At 38.9% G+C, this 22029-nt stretch overlaps 1 protein-coding gene across 2 annotated transcripts in view; it reads right to left on the bottom strand.

Moving 5' to 3' along the window:
* The window catches only part of MDGA2 (MAM domain containing glycosylphosphatidylinositol anchor 2), a 521930-nt gene that overhangs the window by 42056 nt on the left and 457845 nt on the right, over nucleotides 1-22029 (bottom strand). For both annotated transcript variants that reach the window (XM_018563520.1, XM_018563521.1), the window contains exons 10-11: nucleotides 17069-17217; nucleotides 2-174 (exon numbers count right to left, since the gene is read on the bottom strand). In XM_018563520.1, the coding sequence (XP_018419022.1) occupies nucleotides 2-174; nucleotides 17069-17217 (322 nt within the window). The remainder of the gene's footprint in view (nucleotide 1; nucleotides 175-17068; nucleotides 17218-22029) is intronic.

Raw genomic sequence — 22029 nt, 5'->3', positions numbered from 1 at the left:
ATACTTGATAATTCGAATAGCTGAGTCTCCTTCTCCAAATCTGTTGATAGGCGTTAGACGGATCTCATATGGTTCTGGCTTCACAAGCTTAGTCAGATTGTTTGTAATTAGCTCTCCCCTTTTAATACTCCCATCCACTGAAATTTCAGTTTCCCACCAGCGCTGTTGCCCTGCCTGTCAAAAAAAAAATGATAAAATACATACAATACATTGATAAGTATCTGCAAAATATTTTATCAGCTTTCCAGCACTCAAAAGGCCAATGAACCAAACAGATGATCATTCAGGGTTGACACAAAGCATAGAAATCTAAATTGAATGTACCCCATAATACAGTAGATGCAGTCAAAACATTAATTTTAATAGAGAGATATATTTCCTAGTCAAAGTTTTAGGGCAGAATTGTCACAAGAATAAACAAAAGTGTTTATTAAAGGAGAACTATGGGGTCAGTGTTTTTCCCCATAGTTCTCCTTAGGGTAACGGGTGTTGCAGTTTCTCTGTAAATGCTTGGTGGGTTTCACCTCCTCCTTTTTTGACGACATCTAGTCCATTTACTGGTAAACTTTTTCCCAAGAGGTAATACCGCTTTTCTTTTATTTAAAGGAGAACTATGGGGAAAAACACTGCCCCCATAGTTCTCCTTTAAATAAAAGAAAAGCGGTATTACCTCTTGGGAAAAAGTTTACCAGTAAATGGACTAGATGTCGTCAAAAAAGGAGGAGGTGAAACCCACCAAGCATTTACAGAGAAACTGCAACACCCGTTACCCTAAGGAGACCTATGGGGAAAAACACTGCCCCCATAGTTCTCCTTTAAATAAAAGAAAAGCGGTATTACCTCTTGGGAAAAAGTTTACCAGTAAATGGACTAGATGTCGTCAAAAAAGGAGGAGGTGAAACCCACCAAGCATTTACAGAGAAACTGCAACACCCGTTACCCTAAGGAGACCTATGGGGAAAAACACTGCCCCCATAGTTCTCCTTTAAATTTGTGATATGGTGACATAAGAATTAGCATCTAAGTCTAACTTTGTGATTTTGACAGTCTGGTGCAGCCAACACATGTGCAGAAAACTTTACCAATAAAAAAAGGATTTCTAACTGTTGTTCCTGAAAGGGTATTAATGGTTTATGTCACTATTAAGCAAAACAATATCTCCTGCAAAACCTGGCCACTTGATAATTTGGGAACGGTTTCCTAAAATAAATCCTGCATGGAATTTTGTTTTTCAAGTGCCATCCCTACTTTACTGTCTCTCTAAAGCCTAAAAGAAAATGTACACCCTTACTGAATTACATTTATTTTAATACAGCACTGAGTATAGTAAATGATTGACATTTTTTTTTTACAAAACAAATACTTGTTTTAACTTTTTTCCATCCTTTGTTGCACCCTAGAAGTATAACTCCTGATCTCCTGCACTTTCTTTGAAACCACCTTATGTCTACTGGTTTCTTGTTATAAGGTGACAGTGATGGACAATACATGTGTAATGCGTGATGAAATGGCCACTTGTAGTTTTCATCAAAAGTTCTAGTGATGGCGCGACAATGCCAGAGCACAACATTAATACAGTGGCATTGCATTGGGGTTGGGAAGGGGTACTGCACTGCAGGGTCTGTAGAAGTGATTGTGTGGTCACTCCAGATCACTTCTATATAAAAGAGGAGAGGCTGTTGAAACAATTTTAAAACATGCTTGGGGATGCTATTGGAGCCGTGAGTTCGCTTTGACCCTCTATCAACTTTATAATATACATCTTGGTTGCCAGAATGTATTAGGTAAAGTAGATCTAAACTCAAGCACCCAAATCTCTTAACCTACTATGAAGTTCCTTATATAGGAACTTGATGTTAAAGAGTGACAATTGTGCTCCTGCGTTGTCACCCTGCCACATTTACCTTGAGACTGCAAACGGCCATACCAACACACATTGCCTAGGCATGGTCCATTATTGTCACCACCAGGAAGCTAGTCCAGGGCAATGATGTGCTGAGGCTGGAGGAGATCAGCAGTAATGTGATTGAAGAAAAGATGAAAAAAGTGAAAACAGAATTTTATGAAAAATAAAAAATGTCACCCATCTAATGTTTAGATCTACATTAAAGTGACACTAAACTCAGCAATTAAATTTTACAAATACATTTAAGTACCTCAACTATTAACAAACAAGTATCTTATTTGTGTATCACTCAGCTGTAGATCCTCCAATCATCTCTGAATTGGTGCTGACACTGTCCTTCCTTCTGGAGGGTGACTACTTTTGTTCCCCATGGTCCCTGTGTGAGAGACTGCAATCTCAATAAAAATTTGTAAACTAAACATGAGATTATCGTCCATCAAGGGAGTGAACTTGGAGCGGTGGCTACTTTACAACACACACAGGGACCACAATGGTCCCTGTGTGAGAGACTGCAATCTCAATAAAAATTTGTAAACTAAACATGAGATTATCGTCCATCAAGGGAGTGAACTTGGAGCGGTGGCTACTTTACAACACACACAGGCAAATGGGGAACAAAACTAGCCGCCCTCCAGAAGGAAGGACAGTGTCAGCACCAATTCAGAGATGATTTGAGGATCTACAGCCGAGTGATATACAAATAAGATACATTTTATTTAATGGTTAAGGTACCTGAATGTATTTTTTTAAATTTAACTGCTGAGTTTAGTGTCACTTTAAAGTGACATTAAAGTCAAATTCCCCTCTCCCCAATTCTGTGTTAAGGACTTACCTTAAATGATGCATCTTGATCCAATCATCTTCTTCATTCCAGTAGTTTTCAGGAGTCCCTCCAGCGCTGGTGCCGGTCTCTGATCCAGCGCTGACTGCTGTATCCCACGGTGTCCGTGCGCATACATTGACTTATCCTGTGTCTCCCCTCTTCTCTCATCCGAAAGTCTCTATTGCGCATGCACACTCCCCGTGATCCTTCACGGCCGCTCGAGAATCTTCCGATCTTCAGACGGGAGCAAGCAGCGGAGACCCGGTAACTAATTACCTATTAGGTAACTTTTTTAAATGTTTCTTTTATGTTTTTGCATATATCTACTGCTTGCTAGCAGTAGATATATGCAAAATAAAAAGAAGGCTTCATTTTACTTTAAGGACCAGGAAAAGTCTGGTATACATAAGTATTTCTATTGCTTCTGAATCATATATGTTAATAGTTTATAATTTAATTTGGACAAGCTGCAGAGAGTAGATATTCTTTAATATTCAATTGATTGCCTCTCAAAAATGCTGCCAATACATTGTCTAACACAATTACTGACAAATCTGCTTTCTGTTTGTCACCAGTCATATTGGGTATGGAGAGTGAATTAAAAAGGCATACGCAGTTTAATTTGAAAAGTTGTTTTTACTGCATCCTTGTTTTATATTATGCATTAATGGATTTCTCATAATGTATGGTAAGAGTGGAAAGTCCTAATTATTCCTGCGCAGTGTCCATATATTAACTGGAAATCTAAATTTAATTTCTTAAGCTTTTAAAATCCAATAATAGACAAGCGTAGAAGAACTTGTCGCATGTTGAATACATTTTGGACAGGAACCAACATTTTGATCTTGATTCTGTAACGGAAACAAAAAAATCTTGCATGCCGACAGAAAATCCATTTAGAGAATTATCATAAAACTTTCTCTGTAGATGGAAGTAAATTATTTTTAAAAATGCTAAAAACTTGTTTAACTTTAATTCTCATAAACTCTTTCCTCCTTTGTATTCAAATGGCTGTATTCTGGGATTCTGGTCAGTAGCAAAGGCTCCCCTACATTTTCTATATGGTGTATTACAGGCTATTCTATTCTTGAATTTAGTCCTCTTAGGCTGGCTATAGGCTGACTGAAGCACCCATAGAGCTCTGTCACTGCCTGATTCCCAGAAGCAGAGCTAGGTCTACACAAGGCGTATGACTGTATATGACCCTCCATATGTGCACTGGAACTAGCATGGAACTGGACCCTGAGATACCTAGCACAGGGTGGCTCTAAGAGTCATATGTACATGGAGAATTAAGGCTAAAGTCTGATCATTCCCCCTTAAAAAGGAAGAGCTAAGCAGATCTGTATCAGGAAATGTTCTGCTTCCACGAGCTTCTTGTCCATGCAATAGATTGCACAAAAATATCTTGGGTGTCTGGCTGCAAAGATCAGCTAATTTGCCAAAACTGGTCCTCCTGGATTCAGAATCCTAATTAAAATTTACATGACTTCTGTTTAGAGAATAAACAGCTCTGCAAAAATTTTTGTTCATACAGGAATTCTTATTAATATACGCATGTCCAAAACTTCTATGCAAAGTTTTGCATAGAATAAGGAAAAGGTTAGGACACCTCTCTATCTGTACTATTTGTGCCCCTGATAGGGGAATTTTCCCAACCTTTCTGTTGTGTCACCTGGACAGGAAATTTGAAAGAAATCTCCCCCTGTGGCAGACACAGTTAGCCACAAAAGCATTAAAGAGCTTCTAGCCCTTCCCCCAGTCTAAACAAACATAAATGGACGGATCTAAACTTAAAAGACCAACTCCAGGCTTTTTTTTTTTAAATGCCCTAAGCTGCTGTTAGAAAAAAACGATTCTGCCATACTCAACTTCAATATAGAGGTGTCCCTGACAGTACCTCTTCTTGGCCACAAGATATCCTCAGTCTGCTAGGTTGAATGACATTCACCATCATAAAGCCCAAAAGACTGAGTACTCTATTGTGAATGCAGGGCGACATAACCTGTCCCCTGAGGGGGCATTACATTGACACCCTTCATTCATCATCACCACAGCTTCTCTCTCTGCAGTTAGGACTGCCCAGCCCGGAGAAGATGATGAGGATGTTGTGGCTTCACGTGACTGGCCTGAAGACTTTAAAATCCTATCTGTGCTTAATACGGATTTGTGGAACAGAAGGATTCCTCTTATAATATCACTTTCCCTTACCAGAAAAGCCAAGCTTGTTTTAGCAGCTCTGCTGGACCATTGACAACATTCTATATTCAGCTTTTTGTTCTCTTTGTCCTTAAACATTGGTTAATTTGCTATTTATACACAGGATGAGCAAACCGATCCCCATCTGTATCTTTAATTTCATGCAGCAGGTTTAAAATGATAATAATTTACTCTTCAGCTATAAATAGTGCCTGTGTTGTTACAAACATGTTCTCTGCTATCTAGCAATGACTCATGTTCACACTGCCAAACTGACCTCCATGTATATGCCTGCAGTTGTAAAATAATCTGTACGTCATACTTCACGTAGCTCTAAAAGGGGATAAGCTGTATATTTTATTCACTGCTGTACAGTTTGAAGATATAAGTGCACGTAGTGACGTGGCATAGTGGCCTTGCCGCTACTTCCTCCTGACCCGACCCTGTGTAATTACCACTATGTTTAGGAGTAGGTTGCCGATACACGGGCCTCTGGTTGGATGGACTGGGTCTTTGTATGGCTAAGTCTACCTTAAAGTGACACTAAATGGTACAGCAGAGATCAGACTGGGAGGGGAAAAAGCAGCACGAGGAGCCAATCAGTTGTGCTGCAGTGCTCATGCGCTAACTAGGGATGTGCAGACAGGAGGAGAAAGCAGACAGATGTAAACGACAGATGTCAACTTATCAGTCCACTGTTTCTCCTTTCACTGTCCTGTCACAGGGTGAGGGCATAACTTGTAAGTATTACTTAACTGCAGCTGGAAAAAAATAAAGTCTCCTGTACTGCCAGACGGGGCTGCACCGTGTGCCAGAGCTACGTGAATCTCAAGACTACATGGACACATATATGTATTTTATCTGTGTGTTTCTCTTCAACAGCCAGGAAAATAGAATTTTTGCAAAGGTCAGCAATGGCAGCTCCTGTATTTCTTTAAGCACTGGAATTTGCCCTGCTGAAAGAGAGATAGGAATCCGAAGACAAACAAATCCTAGCAAGGAGAGGTATGTCTGAGGCAGCCATCAGAAGGAGAATGTACAAACGTGAACATGAAATGCTGTAGTGCAAATAGGGAACAGAAAGCAAGTACCCGGAATGTAAAATGACTTCTGAGTGCACTTTACTATAATGACAAAAATATGGACTCATTCAAGTTATACTATGGTTTCCCTTTAAAGTAATGTTTTGCAGCACAGAATAATGTTGCTTGGACTAGAATGTCACTTGTATCTCAGTGTGGAACACAAAATAACATTTTATGTGTTATCAATCGCTGGGCTTTCCACAAAGCCTTCATTTTAAGAAACATAAAATTGTGGTGCTGCTAGTCAGAAGGCATGATGAGGGAATTAACACAGTGAACTAGGAAGAACTGCAACAGAGATAATGTACAAAACGGAGCTCGTGCCACTTCCTCAAATAGGGAAATCAAGTATTCAATAAGGAACACAACGTACACTATTTGGCCAAAAGTGGAAACCTGACGTTCACACCTATATGAGCTTGTTGGAGATTCTATTTCAAAACCAACAATCTTCACTCTTCTCTTCTGGGTGTCTTTGGGAAGGTGGGCCCATTCTGCCAAAATAGCATTTGTGAGGTCAGGTACCGATGTTGGATGAGAAGACCTGGCCTGGTAGACGGTGCTACAATTCATCCCAAAGGTATTCAGTAAGATTAGGATCTGTGCAGGCTCCATTCAAGTTCTTCCCTACACCAAACCATGTCTTTATGGAGCTGGCTTTGTGCACAGTCATGCTGAAACAGAAAAGGGCCTTCCCTTACTGTTGCAACAAGGCTGGATGTTCAGGATTTTCTAAACTGTCTTGGTATGCTGAAGCATTAACAAGACACCTCACTGGGAACAATTGAACTCAATAATATGGTGGGTTGTACAGATATGTTTAGCTATATAGTGTAGCTGTAATTTATGTAACCAGTTGTGGACCTTAGGCATAGGAGATACATCCTAAAAAACTTCCAAAAAAGTTTAGAGGGGATATCTTCTATGCTCTGCTCGTCTTCCCCTGCCCTCATTCACTGGCCAATAAAACCAGCCATTCCCAGCTGTCAAAATCGCTTGCATTTAGTCCTTTATTAACCCTTCATAAACATTAGTACGTCCTAACTGACTCCTCTTTCCCTGTCTCGCCTTAGCTCTCATTTTTTTTTTCCATTTTGGTACCATTTTTTTTGTACCACTGGCTTATTTTTATGTATTTTTTATTTGTTTTCATTCATTTTGTGTTCATTTTTATCACAAATAATAAAAGAAAAACACAGTTAATTCATATTTAAATACACTCACAATACTTTGTAACAGAAATGTAATTTTAGTGTCATTATAAATGGGAAAGATGACAAAATACAATTTGCACTTTTATCCAAAGTAACACTAGTTGTTTTGAAAGTAAGCCTGGCCAAACTAGAAAAATATTTTTCATTCTGTACATTTCATTCATACTAAGCTTCCTGAAAACATCTCAGCACCCTGCTTCAGTATTCCTCTCATGTCCCCTTAGCCCTGATGAAAGAAGTGGACTGGCACTTGGGAGGGATTTTGCAAATATCAAAATGGCTTAATGGATGTCAGTAGTGGGGCTCTTAGTACTTCTAGAAAGACCACCTTAGGTAACACTTACATGTGATGCTGAACCTCCTTGATTGAAAAAACTTAAATCCAATGAATCATTGGGGTGGGTCAGGGGCAGTAAGACTATGGATGAAATAAATAGGTGATGCTGGCTGTTCTTCAGGCAGGAAATGGGGTGGGCTTTGTCTGATTTCCCCAGATTCTAATGCACACTGTGAGACGCTCAAAGTGTGCAGTAAAACCAGCATAGGCAATTTCAGTACAGAAGAAGAGCCCCTGCAATTGTGCAAGACAGAAGGTTTCACTGCCATTTATATTAGGACAAATCACAAGGCAGAAAGAGTTGCATAATATATAAGAATATAGAGAGAACCCCATTCCTTCAAGGTGCATGTGAACAGAAAGTAGACATGTGCGATTCGTTTAATTCCCAATCAAAATTCAGACGAATTTTCTGAAATTCGGACACATCTGAATTTCCGAATCCGAATGCATCCGAATGTGTCCGAATTTCTGTCTCTGAATCAATCAGTGCTTTTTTGATTAAATGCATCCGAATGGGTCTGAGCACAAATTTTTGTTATGGCAACATGGGAGCCATATAAAGTATATACATATAATAGTAAAGCTGAGGCTCCTAGACCCGAATAGCATTCGGGATTTGAATATCCGAACTGCATCTGGGAGCTCACAAATGCCATTCGGGTCTGGGAGCCTCAGCCTTAGTAATATATATATATATATATATATATGGCTCCCAGACCCAAATGGTATTTGAGAGCTCCCAGATGCTGTTTGGAAATTTGGATCCTGAATACCATTCGGGTCTAGGAGATTCAGCTTTAGTATTAATATCTGTATATGATTTTCTGTGGTATTCGTAAACTCATCTGAACTAACGAAAATTCAGATTTCATCCGAATCCAAAACGTGAACCAAATTGAATTTTGGATCCGAACCCCGAAATAACTAAAATATCGTAATCAAATTTCTCCACAGCTTACATGTCTAACAGAAAGGCTCTCTTAAGTACAGCACAATACTGCTTGCAGTTTCTTTCATACTTTACTTCTATAGAGCAGATAACTCACCGCTGTAAAAATGCTTTAAACCCGAGGCACTGCCTCTTACATTATATTTTACATCTAGTTATAATTGATGCCAATAAATTGTTTCATTGCAGACGATCAGCTATCAGTAATACACATCAGAATTATTGCAGCAAGAGCCATTTGTATGGAAAGGATTACTTTGCAATTTAAAGGTGCAATCACTTAAAGTTGAAAGGTTCCCTCACGAGAGCCGGCTCAGGTTGAAAAATGGCCAGGAAAATGGAAAAATCCAATGATCGGCACGGGGAGTGCTCAATTTGCAGGTGAAGCCCATAAATCATTATTGGCATCTCATTAAAAATGACACATTGCTTCCATTGGGGAATGTTCATTATGAACTGGAACATGGAGGTCCAAACCAAGATATTCCCCCATGATTATCAATTCCTAGTTGTCTTTTTTTCCCCCCAGGAACGCCAAAGTTTGCATTCAAATAAATATTGTGCTAAGCCCCATCAAAACAGGTAACCTATCCTGGATCTCGCGTTATTTCATAAGGATAACAAAGCCTTCAAGGAATAAACACTAGGGGCCCATTCATACTTTATTTCTCAAACATTACTAAAGGTCCATTTTTGCATGTCTTAGAGATTAATTCTAGGCAGATATAAAAGACATAAATGAATGCAGTTCTATAACCATAAATAGATCAATAAATGTATTTTTAAATACAAGTATTGTATAAACCTGCACTTGTGCCTTCTGCAGTCCCTGTACAGCAAGGCTGAAGTGTGAGAGGAAGAAGCAGAACAAAGAACCAATAAGTTCTTCTGCTGACATAAAGCATGCTGATAGGAAGAGAAAGTGGAGTGAAAGAGATGAACGCATCACTGTGCTGCTCTCCTTTTACTGTCCAGTTACAGACCGGAGTGGGTTCAGAACAACCTGACCGAGAAAGTGGTTTGAATGATAATAGCCATAAGACAAAGGACATTTAGTGCCAGAAAAATACATCTCTGGCCACCTCTGGACTGGAGGTGAATTTTGCAGCAAATGCTGGTTTTGCTGATTTACCTTGTAATGGGCTAATTATTTTGAATCCTAAAAAATACATTCAAGCACCTTAACTATTAACAAAAATGTATCTTATTTGTGTATCACTCAGCTGTAGATCCTCAAATCATCTCTGAATTGGTGCTGACACTGTCCTTCCTTCTGGAGGGTGACTACTTTTGTTCCCCGTGGTCCCTGTGTATGTTGTACAGTAGCCACCACTCCAAGCTCACTCTCGTGATGGACTACAGTCTCATGTTTAGTTTACTAATTTGTATTGAGATTGTAGTCCATCACAGGAGCGAGCTTGGAACGGTGGCTACAACACACACAGGGACCATGGGGAACAAAAGTAGCCCCCCCCCCTAGAAGGAAGGACGGTGTCAGGACCAATTCAGAGATGATTTGAGGATTTACAGCAGAATGATACACAAATAAGATACATTTTTGTTACTAGGTAAGGTACTTAAGATTTACCTCCTGAGTTTATTGTCACTTTAAAACTAGAACCCGCCTCAGTTCTTCATTGTGTTTGCTGACATAATCATTGTCTTTAATTGACTGAGGATCCTACACCGCCAGTGCAGCTTCAGATGATGTGAAGCAGACAAAGAGCACCATACACAAAATTCATAACTCACATAGAAGCATAAACATATTTTAATTTCACAGAAAAGCATTTTTCTCCATTATAACAGGGGGCTATGATGCCTTTGGAAAAGAAAATACGTATTTCATGGAATTTATTTTTTCAGCCAATTGCTTTTCATCCCACAATAAAAGTCAGTGAATGTTCAAGGTCATGCTGCAGTAAAGAAAGCTGTATAACTTTACAGAAGGGGATATCATGACAGTTGTTTGGCCCAGCAGACAAAACACCAAACTGTCTAGCAGTAGCTTCCCAAGTTAAAACCCCAATCAGCAGAAGAAACTTGGGGAAAGGTTTTCTCTATCTCTCATGAACAACCTCTTAGCACTGTTCCTGAGTGGGTGCTCTGTTTTTGGCTGACTGAGCTTCATTGGTAGGTCTGGTGTTTCCAGTTATGTCCAGTGCCACAGAGGTGTCGTCACTGGAGGAATTGGCACAAGTAGCACAATGTGCACAGTTTATTTGTCTTCTAGGGACTATTACGTGAGGTTCCCCTTCTTTAATACTCCTTTGGAATAACTTAATATGCTGGCCACAACTAGCAGACTCCTAGTGATGAGTCTCAAGTGAGCTGAAACCGTACTGTGTCTAGAGGTTAAGTGTTCTGGGCAATCAAGCCCTGCACTATACTTAAAACCTCAGTAAATATTCAGGATATTCACAAACAGACCTTTCATATCAAAATAGCATTTACCAAGAAGTAATTTCTCATGTTGGAGAATCTTAACCACATTATGTTAAACGTAAAAGTCCACCTAAAAAAAAAAACATCCCCAAACTGTGCATTTATCTTCTGCTGCACAATATCCCTTCCCCCTGTCAGGAGGCATGATACATTTTACAGGTTGTACCTAAGCATATATTTCTGGTTTCTTAACTAACATACTTTAGCTAATAGACTGAGAGATTTATCACTTTGCTTCTACTGCACAGTAAAATCTAGTCCCATGGACATCAAGCCAGGAGCGTTAGGAGCTTCTGGGACGTGATGCAATTTCAAATCATGCCTGCCATAGGTATCATAATGATTTATGCCAACCGTAAAGCCTTGCAAACAGAAAGGTTTTATTTTTTCCTGAAAGATCCAGTTCCTGGCAATGTAAAATTATCAGAGATTGATCTGCAAACAAAGCCTTACAATAAAGTTTTGCCTTACAAAAGCAAGGAGAGAGCAGGAACCAAGATAATGTCCTGACTCAATGCTGCCTACTTTCAAATTAGTTTCAAGTCGGAGGAAGGGGGCATGTGTGCTGCGCAGGAGAGCGGATAGAAGTGCAGATAAGGGTGCAAAGAACATTTATAACAAGGTGAAAAGAATGTTCTGTAAAAATTCACAAAGTTCTGCAAAAGTTGAAACTTTTTTTGCCTTTTATGCTCCTTTTTTTTTAACACTGAAAGAAATATTGAAATATGCAGAATTAGAAAGACAGACAGATGTATTTTAATATTTTTATTTATTTGGATTTATGGCTCAGGAGTTGAATCAGGTTAGCTTTTTCAATGCACTACTATTGATTACAAATTTAAAAAAATAAGGCACTCCATTCAATAATGTTTATAAATGTTAACTGTAAACAGGGACTGATAACCTTGAATGCAGAAACTTCTGCTATAGGATCCTAATACCGAGCCACTGGTTATGTGCTGTTAAAGTGACACTAAACTCAGGAGTTAAATCTTAAAAATGCATTCAAGTACCTTAACTATGAACAACAATGTATCTTATTTGTGTATCACTCAGCTGTAGATCCTCAAATCATCTCTGAATTGGTGCTGACAATTTCCTTCCTTCTGCAGGGGGGCTACTTTTGTTCCCCATTGTCCCTGTGTGTGTTGTAGAGTAGTCACCGCTCCAACCTCACTCGTGAGATAGACTACAATCTCAATACAAATTAGTAAACTAAACATGAGATTGGAGTCCATCACGGACCAATAAACTAAATTTTAGGAAATTTTAGGAAATATTAAAATATTAAGAAACCTCTGTCTGTCTTTCTAACCCCCTTTTTTTAATAGTTAAGGTACTTAAATGCCTTTTTAAGATTTAAATCCAGAGTTTAGTGTCCCTTTAACAGAAAGGAAGGGGCATCCAGTCGGTGGCTGTTCCTGACTTCTGATCTTTATTCACAGATCAGATGGCCAAACATTTGGTCATGTGTCTGTCCATGGTGAGATCCTGAACTTCAATTTCTGCAGCCAAGGTCTTTCATGTCTGTTGCTACATTTTCCAACATGGGGTAGGCAGTGTTGATGGAAAAAAGCACAATCTAATCCTGTACCATATTAACTTCGCACTTGAGTCCAAGGTGCCCCCTTTTTTTTAGGCAGTAACATATTACTACAATAGTGGTCTATTGCTTGCTTATAAGTGAGTAATAGATTATTATTAAAAGTGATCTGTTGCTTTAGAAGTGCATGATACGGGGGTCTTGATAAGTTCTTCCCTAACATGGTCCAGACTTTCCAAGATGAAATAAAATGTTAAAAATAGGTCAATGGAGGGAGCAGGGGCTTTGAACAGATTTCACATGTCACTAGCATTTGTATGTGAATCTGTCCTGACATCAGCCTTCTGTAATTCTCTGCACAGCAGCAGTCAGACAATGAGATGTATAGTTAGCACTCATCCAATCAGGGATTTATTGTATGCTGATTAAATATGAATTTCAAGACTTTGTATCTAAAATCACTTGCATTTCCCCTTCTTCTGCTGTAAAGTATTCTGACATGAGGCCACGAGGCTTAGGAGTTTTGAAATCTAAAATGTGATATTAATTTGGCCTTACTTGTTAAAAATACAGCCCTGCTCTCCCAGGCACATGTAACATGGGTGTATAGCCCATCTCCTGTGGTATTTGTTAAAGCAAGGTTCATATTGGGTAACATGTATTATTGACTGATACAATCTGAACACTTCTATACTTTTTTTTTTGTGGTTGAATTGACTGTAGTTGATATTGAAGGTTCACCAATCTGCTTATTTACCCAATATAATCACTTAAATCAGACCTTAACCCCCTTTCACAAAAAAATCCCATCAGCATTGAGCTCTGCATGAATTCATCTTACATTGATATAGTTAGATAAAAAATGTTTTACGTACAATTACAGTGTTTCCACTTCACTAGGCCTTAGTGATGCAGCCCATGCCTATGAAATGCATCCTGGGAAGGTTACATCACAGTGCATTGCTGGGAAATCGCATGTGTAAACTGCAAAATCTCATGAGATCTCAGGGAAAAAAAATTCTTCCGCTGAGATGACGTGCATGGTTACATGTGCCAGACTTCCGGGAAGGAAAGGCAGAAGGATTATTCTGCCCTTAGTGAAAATGGCCTCCATGAGAGGAATGGGAAGGCAAAAGAAAAATAAGGTATGCAAAGCATAAAAAGCCGACAATGATCTAGAAGTATGTGTTTGTAGTTTGTTGTTACTCAACATTTCTAAAGGTGTGATTGTTTTAAAGGACATTTTGAAGGTAAGGGTAAAGTTCCTCTTTATGATATATAAATGGACCCTTTACAATATTTGAAATGTGGAAATAAGTACAAATTTAATATGGTACTCACTTGAGAGCTATTTTTGTAATATTTTCTGTCCTCGGTTTGATCAGAAGGTGTTTTTAGAGTTGCACGGTACACTTATCAAATCTAGTAAGATCCCTATTCCAGCATCTATTTACCCAGTTAATGTTGCTTTTGTTGCATCCAAATAATGCACTTTGAGCATTTATAAACGTTTTGGCGACTCTAAGCCTTGCTTTATACAATTTGCAGACTGTGTTATTATTGGTCATTTTCCCTTTGGATAATCTGCTTCATTGTCTGTTATCTGATGGAAAACAACATATTTTTACTCTCTGAAGAGCAATGCAAACCAATGACTTGTCATATATTATTTTACTACAATCAGGCCATAAAGTACACTGTCTGCATCTCCGAGAGCCAACGTATCAGTGTTATCCAGTACATCACTAAATGCATGGACTTGATGGACATCTAGAAAGTCTGTCATTACCAACAGAAGCCATTTAAAGCTAAAATGTACGGTAGCTAAAAGCTTTCTCGGTTTTCCAACAAGTTTAGAATATCTTTTGTGCCCAAACATGCTAATGCATTAATTTCCTCCAAAGAGAACACTCATAATAGAGCCTTTTTCTGACAAAACATCAACAAGTACAACTCAAACAAATAATAGCCTTTAGCAATCACTCCTTAGCTTCCATGAAACAGCCACGCACAGTATATAAAAAGGTGAATGAAGCCGTTACGACAAGATACAGAAAAAATAAGTATGACAAAGGAACATTTCAACAGTGTATGGAAAACATTTGCTGTGCTCCGATCTGTTTATGCACCAAGAAAACCTCTCAACACTTAGCTAGTTAGTGCAATTATAAGGACTTAGTCACCGCTGTTTAATGTCACAAAGCAGTTTAACATTTAAAGCTAAACTGTAGCTTCCAAAATAACAACCTAACCCTTTTTCCGTCCCTGCACCTCCTCAATTTAAAAAAAGATAAAGCATATATAACTTAATTCCAAGTGTCTTACATGTGATTTCATGTCAAGTCTTGTCATGCTTCTTTCCCAACATCGTTGTGTTGTGGGTGGTCTTCAATGCTGCATAGAGAGACACTCACAATTGTTGTGACATCGCAAACTGTGAGTGTTGCTCTGAGCAGCAGTATGCTGTGAGCCCAGGCTGTGTGATGACCATGGGGCAAGGAGTGTGTCTATGACAGCCTAGGCTCACAGGAAGGAATTGGATGACATGGGACAGTTACTACTATCAGGGGATTAAAAAAACAAACTGAAGAATGGAGAAGGTGAGCAGTGCATTTAAAAAAAAATTCCCACCAGCTGGAGGCCAAAAAGGTATTTTTTAAAAGACAATCTAAGCAAAAGTTGGACTTTAAACTAAAGGGTGAGTTGGTGAGTTTCCATGGCTAATTCCCATGAAGTACTTTGATTCAAACTGAGCAGATCATAAAAAATTGAATAGGCAGAGGTGCTGCTGAAAAAAAACCTTGGGTATTTGTGCATAGCTCAAGTTTTATTCAGCTTGGCCTTGCCCCGCCACTCCCCCGTATTGCTTCTTTAATCTGATGGGAAGCTTTTCTGGCCAACAGGGTAGCTTGCAAAAAGACAGGGCCCAAGTAGAACTGATAGGAAGCTTTTCTGGCCAACAGGGTACCTTTCAAGGAGAGAGGGCCCAAGTAGAACCGATAGGAAGCTTTTCTGGCCAACAGGGTAGTTTGCAAGGAGAGAGGCTTCCAAGTAGAACTGATGGGAAGCTTTTCTGGCCAACAGGGTAGCTTGCAAAGAGAGAGGGTCCAAGTAGAACTGATGGGAAGCTTTTCTGGCCAACAGGGTAGCTTGCAAGGAGAGAGGGTCCAAGTAGAACTGTCATGTGAAAAGTTGAGACTTGGAAAAAAACACTCTGAATCTCATGAGAATTTTGGCATGCAATTTTCACCTAATGTCCCCATCTGCTCATGTATTCTTTCATCATACATACAATTTATATAGCCCAGGCACCTGACAGATTTTGTTTACCTACCAATACTTTTGGCATGGGTATTTTTTTAGGGAACCCAATGGTCCAATGCTGATGCCGAAATCCCGTGATTTGTATCAGCCAGCAACACCAGGGTACTGCTGTTGAAACCCTTTATGGAAGTGTATGAGAAGGTTCAGTGGCTGGGGCAGTTCTCATTTGATTTCTTGTGGCTGCTCTTCTACTTTGAGAATGACACTATCTGCACAGGATTTGGGGTGTTGATGAGGTTATTTAATGAGACTTCTGCGGGTCTCCATAACACTTGATCTTGTCTCATGTAGCAGACTGCCAAATTATAGATTTAACAGGCTTTATTTTCTCATGAAATTAAAGATCAGGAAAAAGAAGTTATCTTTCCAATATGAATTACATTGTGGAGGAAGTCTCCAGTTAACACATGAAATCCATTGAGCTGTTTCATGATTTTATTAAGAAAGTTGTAAGCGTTTACAACTCTCTGGGGACTTTGCGGCTCTGTCCTATAACTTTTATTTTAATTGCTGCCCAGACTGAAACAGAGTTTTATTTCTAGGCCAGTAAAAGACAACGCCAGCAGTGACCTTGTACAAGGTAAAGCTGCCCTCAGAAACTAAAGGATACCACAGAAGCACGCTAAGAATTAAAATTTCACATGGACATATGTAAAAGTGATGAACATGCTAATTGATAATTTATAACACAATGACATATAACTATATTGAGCATATTATTATCAAAACTAGAAATCACCAGTTTTGTTGTGCATCATTGAACCTTTTTTACAAACTTTTCCAACATTTGCCTAATAAGATAATTAATTTGCACTTCTACATTAAAGACATCAGTCCTGCCTTTTGGTCTGAGTAAACCATTTAAGTGTACAAGCTGGACCTTAAAGTCAAAGAAAAAGGTAAAAGCAGGCACAGAGTACAAATGTTATAATATCTAAATTGATGGTTACATTCTCCTTGTAAATATGACAACCAATGTACTTTTTTCATTTGTTACAATTAACCTTAACTCCTACCACTTTCATTCCTTTGATTTATACTGCTACACTGGTCTCTTCCACAAATTTGCACAAATATTTCTAAATGAACAAACAAAACCACAGGTTATCTTATTTGTGTGGCCAGCCTATGAATGAGTGCATAGGTTTTTTTTTATTAAAGTTGTAGTTATTTGGTAAAAAAAAGTAGAACAAAAGTCAGTAACTAATGGCAATTGTATTACTTAGCATTAGGTAATCACCTGTTTAAGTCCCAAACGGTAAGCCACTATTCGGTCCACAGCCTCTGGATTCATCTGTGTCCACTGTAAACTGTATGAGTAGATGCTGGCTTTGCTCTGCCATAATGGATTGTAGGTGTCATAGTAGAATTCCGGGGGGTAGGCCTTACCTACACAGAAGAAATGGCATTTGTAACATTAATTTTCGTCATTAATACACACAACTGGGGCCAATTGAGTGGAAGATAATAGACCCATTAGTATATTTTTGGATTGTGGGAGGAAACAAGTACATGGAGAAACCTCAGAGAAACATAGGAACATACTTACTCCGTACCCCTTTAAAATTAAAGGAAACCTGTACCGAGTGAAATATGTAGACTGTCATTGCTGACCTACTGAAAATACTAGTTGTCTGGCTAGAATCCAGTCACGTAGGCCTACTGACTTCAATCATATATGTGCTTGACCCAGAACACCTAGGGTGAGTGCAAGTTCAGACTTTTGCTGCATACCTGTTCTCAGTCTTTGGAGTTGATTTACTAACCTTATAAACACACCACGAACATGTATACACCTCTGTAGTGTGTTCCCTCCCAGCATGATCTATGGGTGGAATCTAAACACCTTTGTAGTGTGTACACACCCAGCAGGTGTGTTGTGCAAAGCCCTGCATGAATTACAAGGTGATGTTGTGTAAATTAGCTCTATGTTGTGTTGATTAAGTTGATGAATGCAGGAATGTAAATGCATGAGCTAACCATTTTTGTCTAAACTGTGAAGCAGCATTATATATGCATCATGTGCATGATTTTTCCATATATGGCATTAGTGGATATATGCTTTTAGAGACTTTTTGGTTGATAAATACGTTTTGCTGTGTGAAAATCACACACACCTGGTGCGTGCGTGTGTTTAGGTTAGTAAATCACCCCCTTTGACTCAGAAAGTGTTGAACCACTGGCAGAAAACTATCATTTTCAGCAGTAAATGGTATCCTACATAATTTCTACTGATACAAGATTGCTTTATGAAATACATTTGTGTACATCTGCAATTCACAGTCACTCTGTTGGCCATCGAAACGTGTGGTGCCATTGAAACGATTTGTAAAGCAATCATAACCTTCTGAAAACAGCAAAGCTGTTATTGGTCCATATAACAAGGAGAGAGCCTGTTACTGTGCATGTGTCATGATAAAGTGCTGGCACTCATCAGGAAACATCTGCATGTCTTTAAGAATGTATGCCCGCCATCTATTTGGATTCCATTTGGGCTGCACAGAAATAGAAATTCTCTTTCTCAATGCACACATTTTATAAACTGTGCATGCTTTTGCATACTTTAAATGTTCAATGCCTTCTTTGTGTAACCCATTTTGTATGTTATTTGTTACAAAAAAAGAAGCAAAAATGGATTTATAATTAATTTTGTCCAGGGGAGTTTTGTTGTTCTCTAACATTTATTGCACATTGTAAAATCACAGAATATAAATTTTCTTTCTTTTTTCTTTTGTCTTATTCAGTCATTTTCATTATTTCTCAAAAATAAGTTTGCATCAGAATTAGCAAAGCAGCAAATAATCCACCATTATAAAAAATAGCTGGTTGCTACACTATAATCCAAAATTACAAAAAGGGAAGAAAGTAAAAGAAAAGAAACTGAATAATTAAGAATTACCATAATGCCACCCACGCACCCCCAGTAAACCCTGCCTCCCCAACCCTTGTTCTATCTCTGTATTACCATTGGAGGTCCACTATCTGTTTTTTCTCATTTCTTTACCCTGGCACTAAACATTTTGGTGTTTCAACAAACAATGTGTGAATTTACATTTTCAAACTAATAACTGTGTGATATACAACTGACTTTTGGGGATGATGAAATATGTGTTTACATAATAGTCTTTAGTAGTTTTGTTTTTCATTAAAACTTTTACTTAAAGTATTTTGCAGTTCATCAATTTGTGTCGCTGAATCAGATCGCATGATGAATTTCTATTGCCGTTTTTTCCTTTAGAATACTTATAACATGGATTTGCATTCAATGCATTGTGTATCAATCTTTTTAATAACACACTAGGTTATTAATGATTTTATTTTTTGTAATATTAATATAATGCAATGTCTTTGTTCAGTGTTTCTCACATATAGCCAATATTCACCTTTTATATCACTTGGCCCTTCTACTAGATTGTAACCTCTTACGAGCAGGGCCCTCCTAACCCTCCTGTATTGAAAACTAATATGAGGAAGATAAAGAACTCACCGGACATATTTTACCTCCCTGTTGACTGGTTAGTGCCCTCAGATTCCATCGGAAGACTGCTAGTCCATGATGGGATAACAGAAAACAGCCGGTTTGCTCAGCCTAGCACCAGATAAACTTTTCTCTAGGATAAGCAGTACAAAACTTTAACATTTGTATGTATTTTTCCATCTGCCTGAACAGAGCCTGGATAAGTATGTGTACATTGCAACTTGTGAACGAACGTGTGTGTCCTTGAAAGTATAAATTGTACAAATTACATCTTTTTTTCCGATGTCCTCTCTATTAGCCACCACCTGAATTGCTTTACTTATAAACTGATCAAATTGCATGCTACCATTATGGTAAAAGCCCTGAAGTCTTCTAGCATTAAATTAATGTGAAATATTAATTTAAATTAGAGAGATAGAGTCTACCCAGCGCATTGGGCATACTAAAAGCTGAATACATTGAAAGAGAAAATGCTTCTGAACAGGATTTTCCACTTATCACCTGAATAGTCTGAGCTTAAAAGCTTTTGAAATGTATTACATGGGCACAGGCAAGTTGAGATTTACTGAACAAACAAATAGAGCTGTTCACTGAAGGTATAATACTCATTGCAGGTTTACTCTTTAAAAATATACCTGTCGCCCATACAAAGAGAAGGTTACCATTTTGAATGCTAAGCCGTAATCAGACATATTCGTTCTCGAGGGTCCTGTATTCTCAACCCATAGGAAATTTCATGTATGAAAGTGTTGTGTCATGTGACCTTTACTTTCACTGCACACGGCTATTGCCAACAGCTAACATAAGTGAAGAGCGAGATCAGCAAGATGATATAAATTATCTCATGCAGATTGCATCACTGAAATGGTATATATGTTTGATAATAGTATGCACCTAATAATATCCTGGGAATCTCCTGCTTCAGGGCTTGCCTTCACCAGCCTGCACATCAATCGCACTGTTACCTGCCTGGAATGCAAGGGATTGCATACATAAAGTCTCCCTGACTTCTGTGGTGGGAGGCGGCCTAGCAGTGCCTTTCAAGTCAATGGCACTGCAGACACACCCCATGCCCACAGTACGATCAGCCGCACTAAAACGCAGGGCATTACCACGTGTTCCTATGTAGCCGATTGTAATGCGGGTGGGGGGTGTGTCTGCAGTGTCATTGACTTCAATGCGACTTTATGTATGCGATACCTTGCGTTCCGGGCACGGAACAGTGCGGTAGATGTGCGGGCTGGTGGAAACAAGCCCTAAAGCCCAACTCCAACCAAACCTTTTTGACAACTTTGGCTAAAATGTGGAATGATTAAAGAGAAACTCCAGAATTTTTAACTCTTGCTATACTGTTACTATAGAGACAGGATACTCCCCCTTCCATTCAACTGTGGTTATCAAAAGGTTCTGAAATATATGAAATGGAAGACCTCACAGATTCTCTTTATCATAGAGAAGAACATTTTCATAGCACCTGGTTTTATTGGACATGTTTTATCTCTTCTCAGGAATATGACTCCCTGATGTCATGCCAGGGAACAGTCTCTAGTCCAGACGAATAGGTCTGAGTGGGTCCCCCTGCCTTCTTTCCTGGTTTTTCTCTTCTCCCCTTTCTACTCTTTCTTATCCTCCACATCCTGTTCCCTTTTTTTCCCTTCTCTCCTTCTTTTCCAATTTCTCTCACTTTTTCACTTTATCATAATCCTGTAGGATGCTTTGTGGGTGTTATATATGTTATATAAAAAAATAAGGTTACACTGTTTTTTTTAGCTAGAGTTGCACTTTTATATATGAGTGTCTGACTCAGGTTCTCTTAACGACTTTACCTTGTAAAAAGTGATGCCACATTGGCTGTGTTTCCACCACTTCCTGTGCTTCCTTGCAGCAAACTCTGGGTTTTAATGGTCCTTGATCCATTATTTTGCACCTACCATTGTTTGTGTGTACAACTTTGTCTGTTTTGTTTAAATAATAAATTTACAAAAAAACTAAAACTCATCTGATCCTCATTCCCACCTGGCTTCTGGACTGGTCCACACAGCTTCTTTTCCACTGGGCTCTAGCAGCCCAGCTGATTTCATCATTTCAGGTCATTCACATACATTAGGCATGAGTACGTCGAGGGAGATACCACCGCCGCAGGATCAAAGATCGGGTGAGACGTTATTGCTCCAAATGTAAAACGTCTAATGAGAGCACCAGACTAAATATCTAAGGTCTCGTTCACACCTAGGCGTATTGCATATGTGCGACCATAGCGCGTTTTTTTACCGCGATTCGCGGTAAAAAAGTCGCACGACCGTCACGCGTTTACGAAGGCTACTTGGCTGTATGCCAATGGAAACGCGCAACAAAACGGCCCAAAGTAGTACATGTACCTTTTCAGGCGTGGGCCGTTTTGTAGCGCGTTAGGTACAGGCGGAAATACGCCAAGGTGGGAATGAGACCATTGACTACAATGGGATTTATATTTTTAAACGTTTTGTAGAGCGTTCGTCGAGCGTAGAACGCTCTACAAAACGTTCAGGTGTGAACGAGGGCTAAGAGTCTAAAATCTTACCATAATAGTGTTTGCTTACAACAAGAAAATGTAGAACAGACAACATGTTTCAGAAGCAGGAATTTTGGACTCTCAGATCTGTCACTTTCAATCTTTCTACACGTGGATCTTAAAGTGACATTAAAGTCTGATTTTTATTTTTACATATATATATATATATATA

The sequence above is a fragment of the Nanorana parkeri genome, unplaced genomic scaffold (genome assembly GCF_000935625.1).
Source record: "Nanorana parkeri isolate BGI_ZX_2015 unplaced genomic scaffold, ASM93562v1 scaffold670, whole genome shotgun sequence".
Lineage (NCBI taxonomy): Eukaryota > Metazoa > Chordata > Amphibia > Anura > Dicroglossidae > Nanorana > Nanorana parkeri.
Note: the sequence above shows the minus strand (reverse complement) of the source record. Positions and strands in the feature narration are given on the sequence as shown.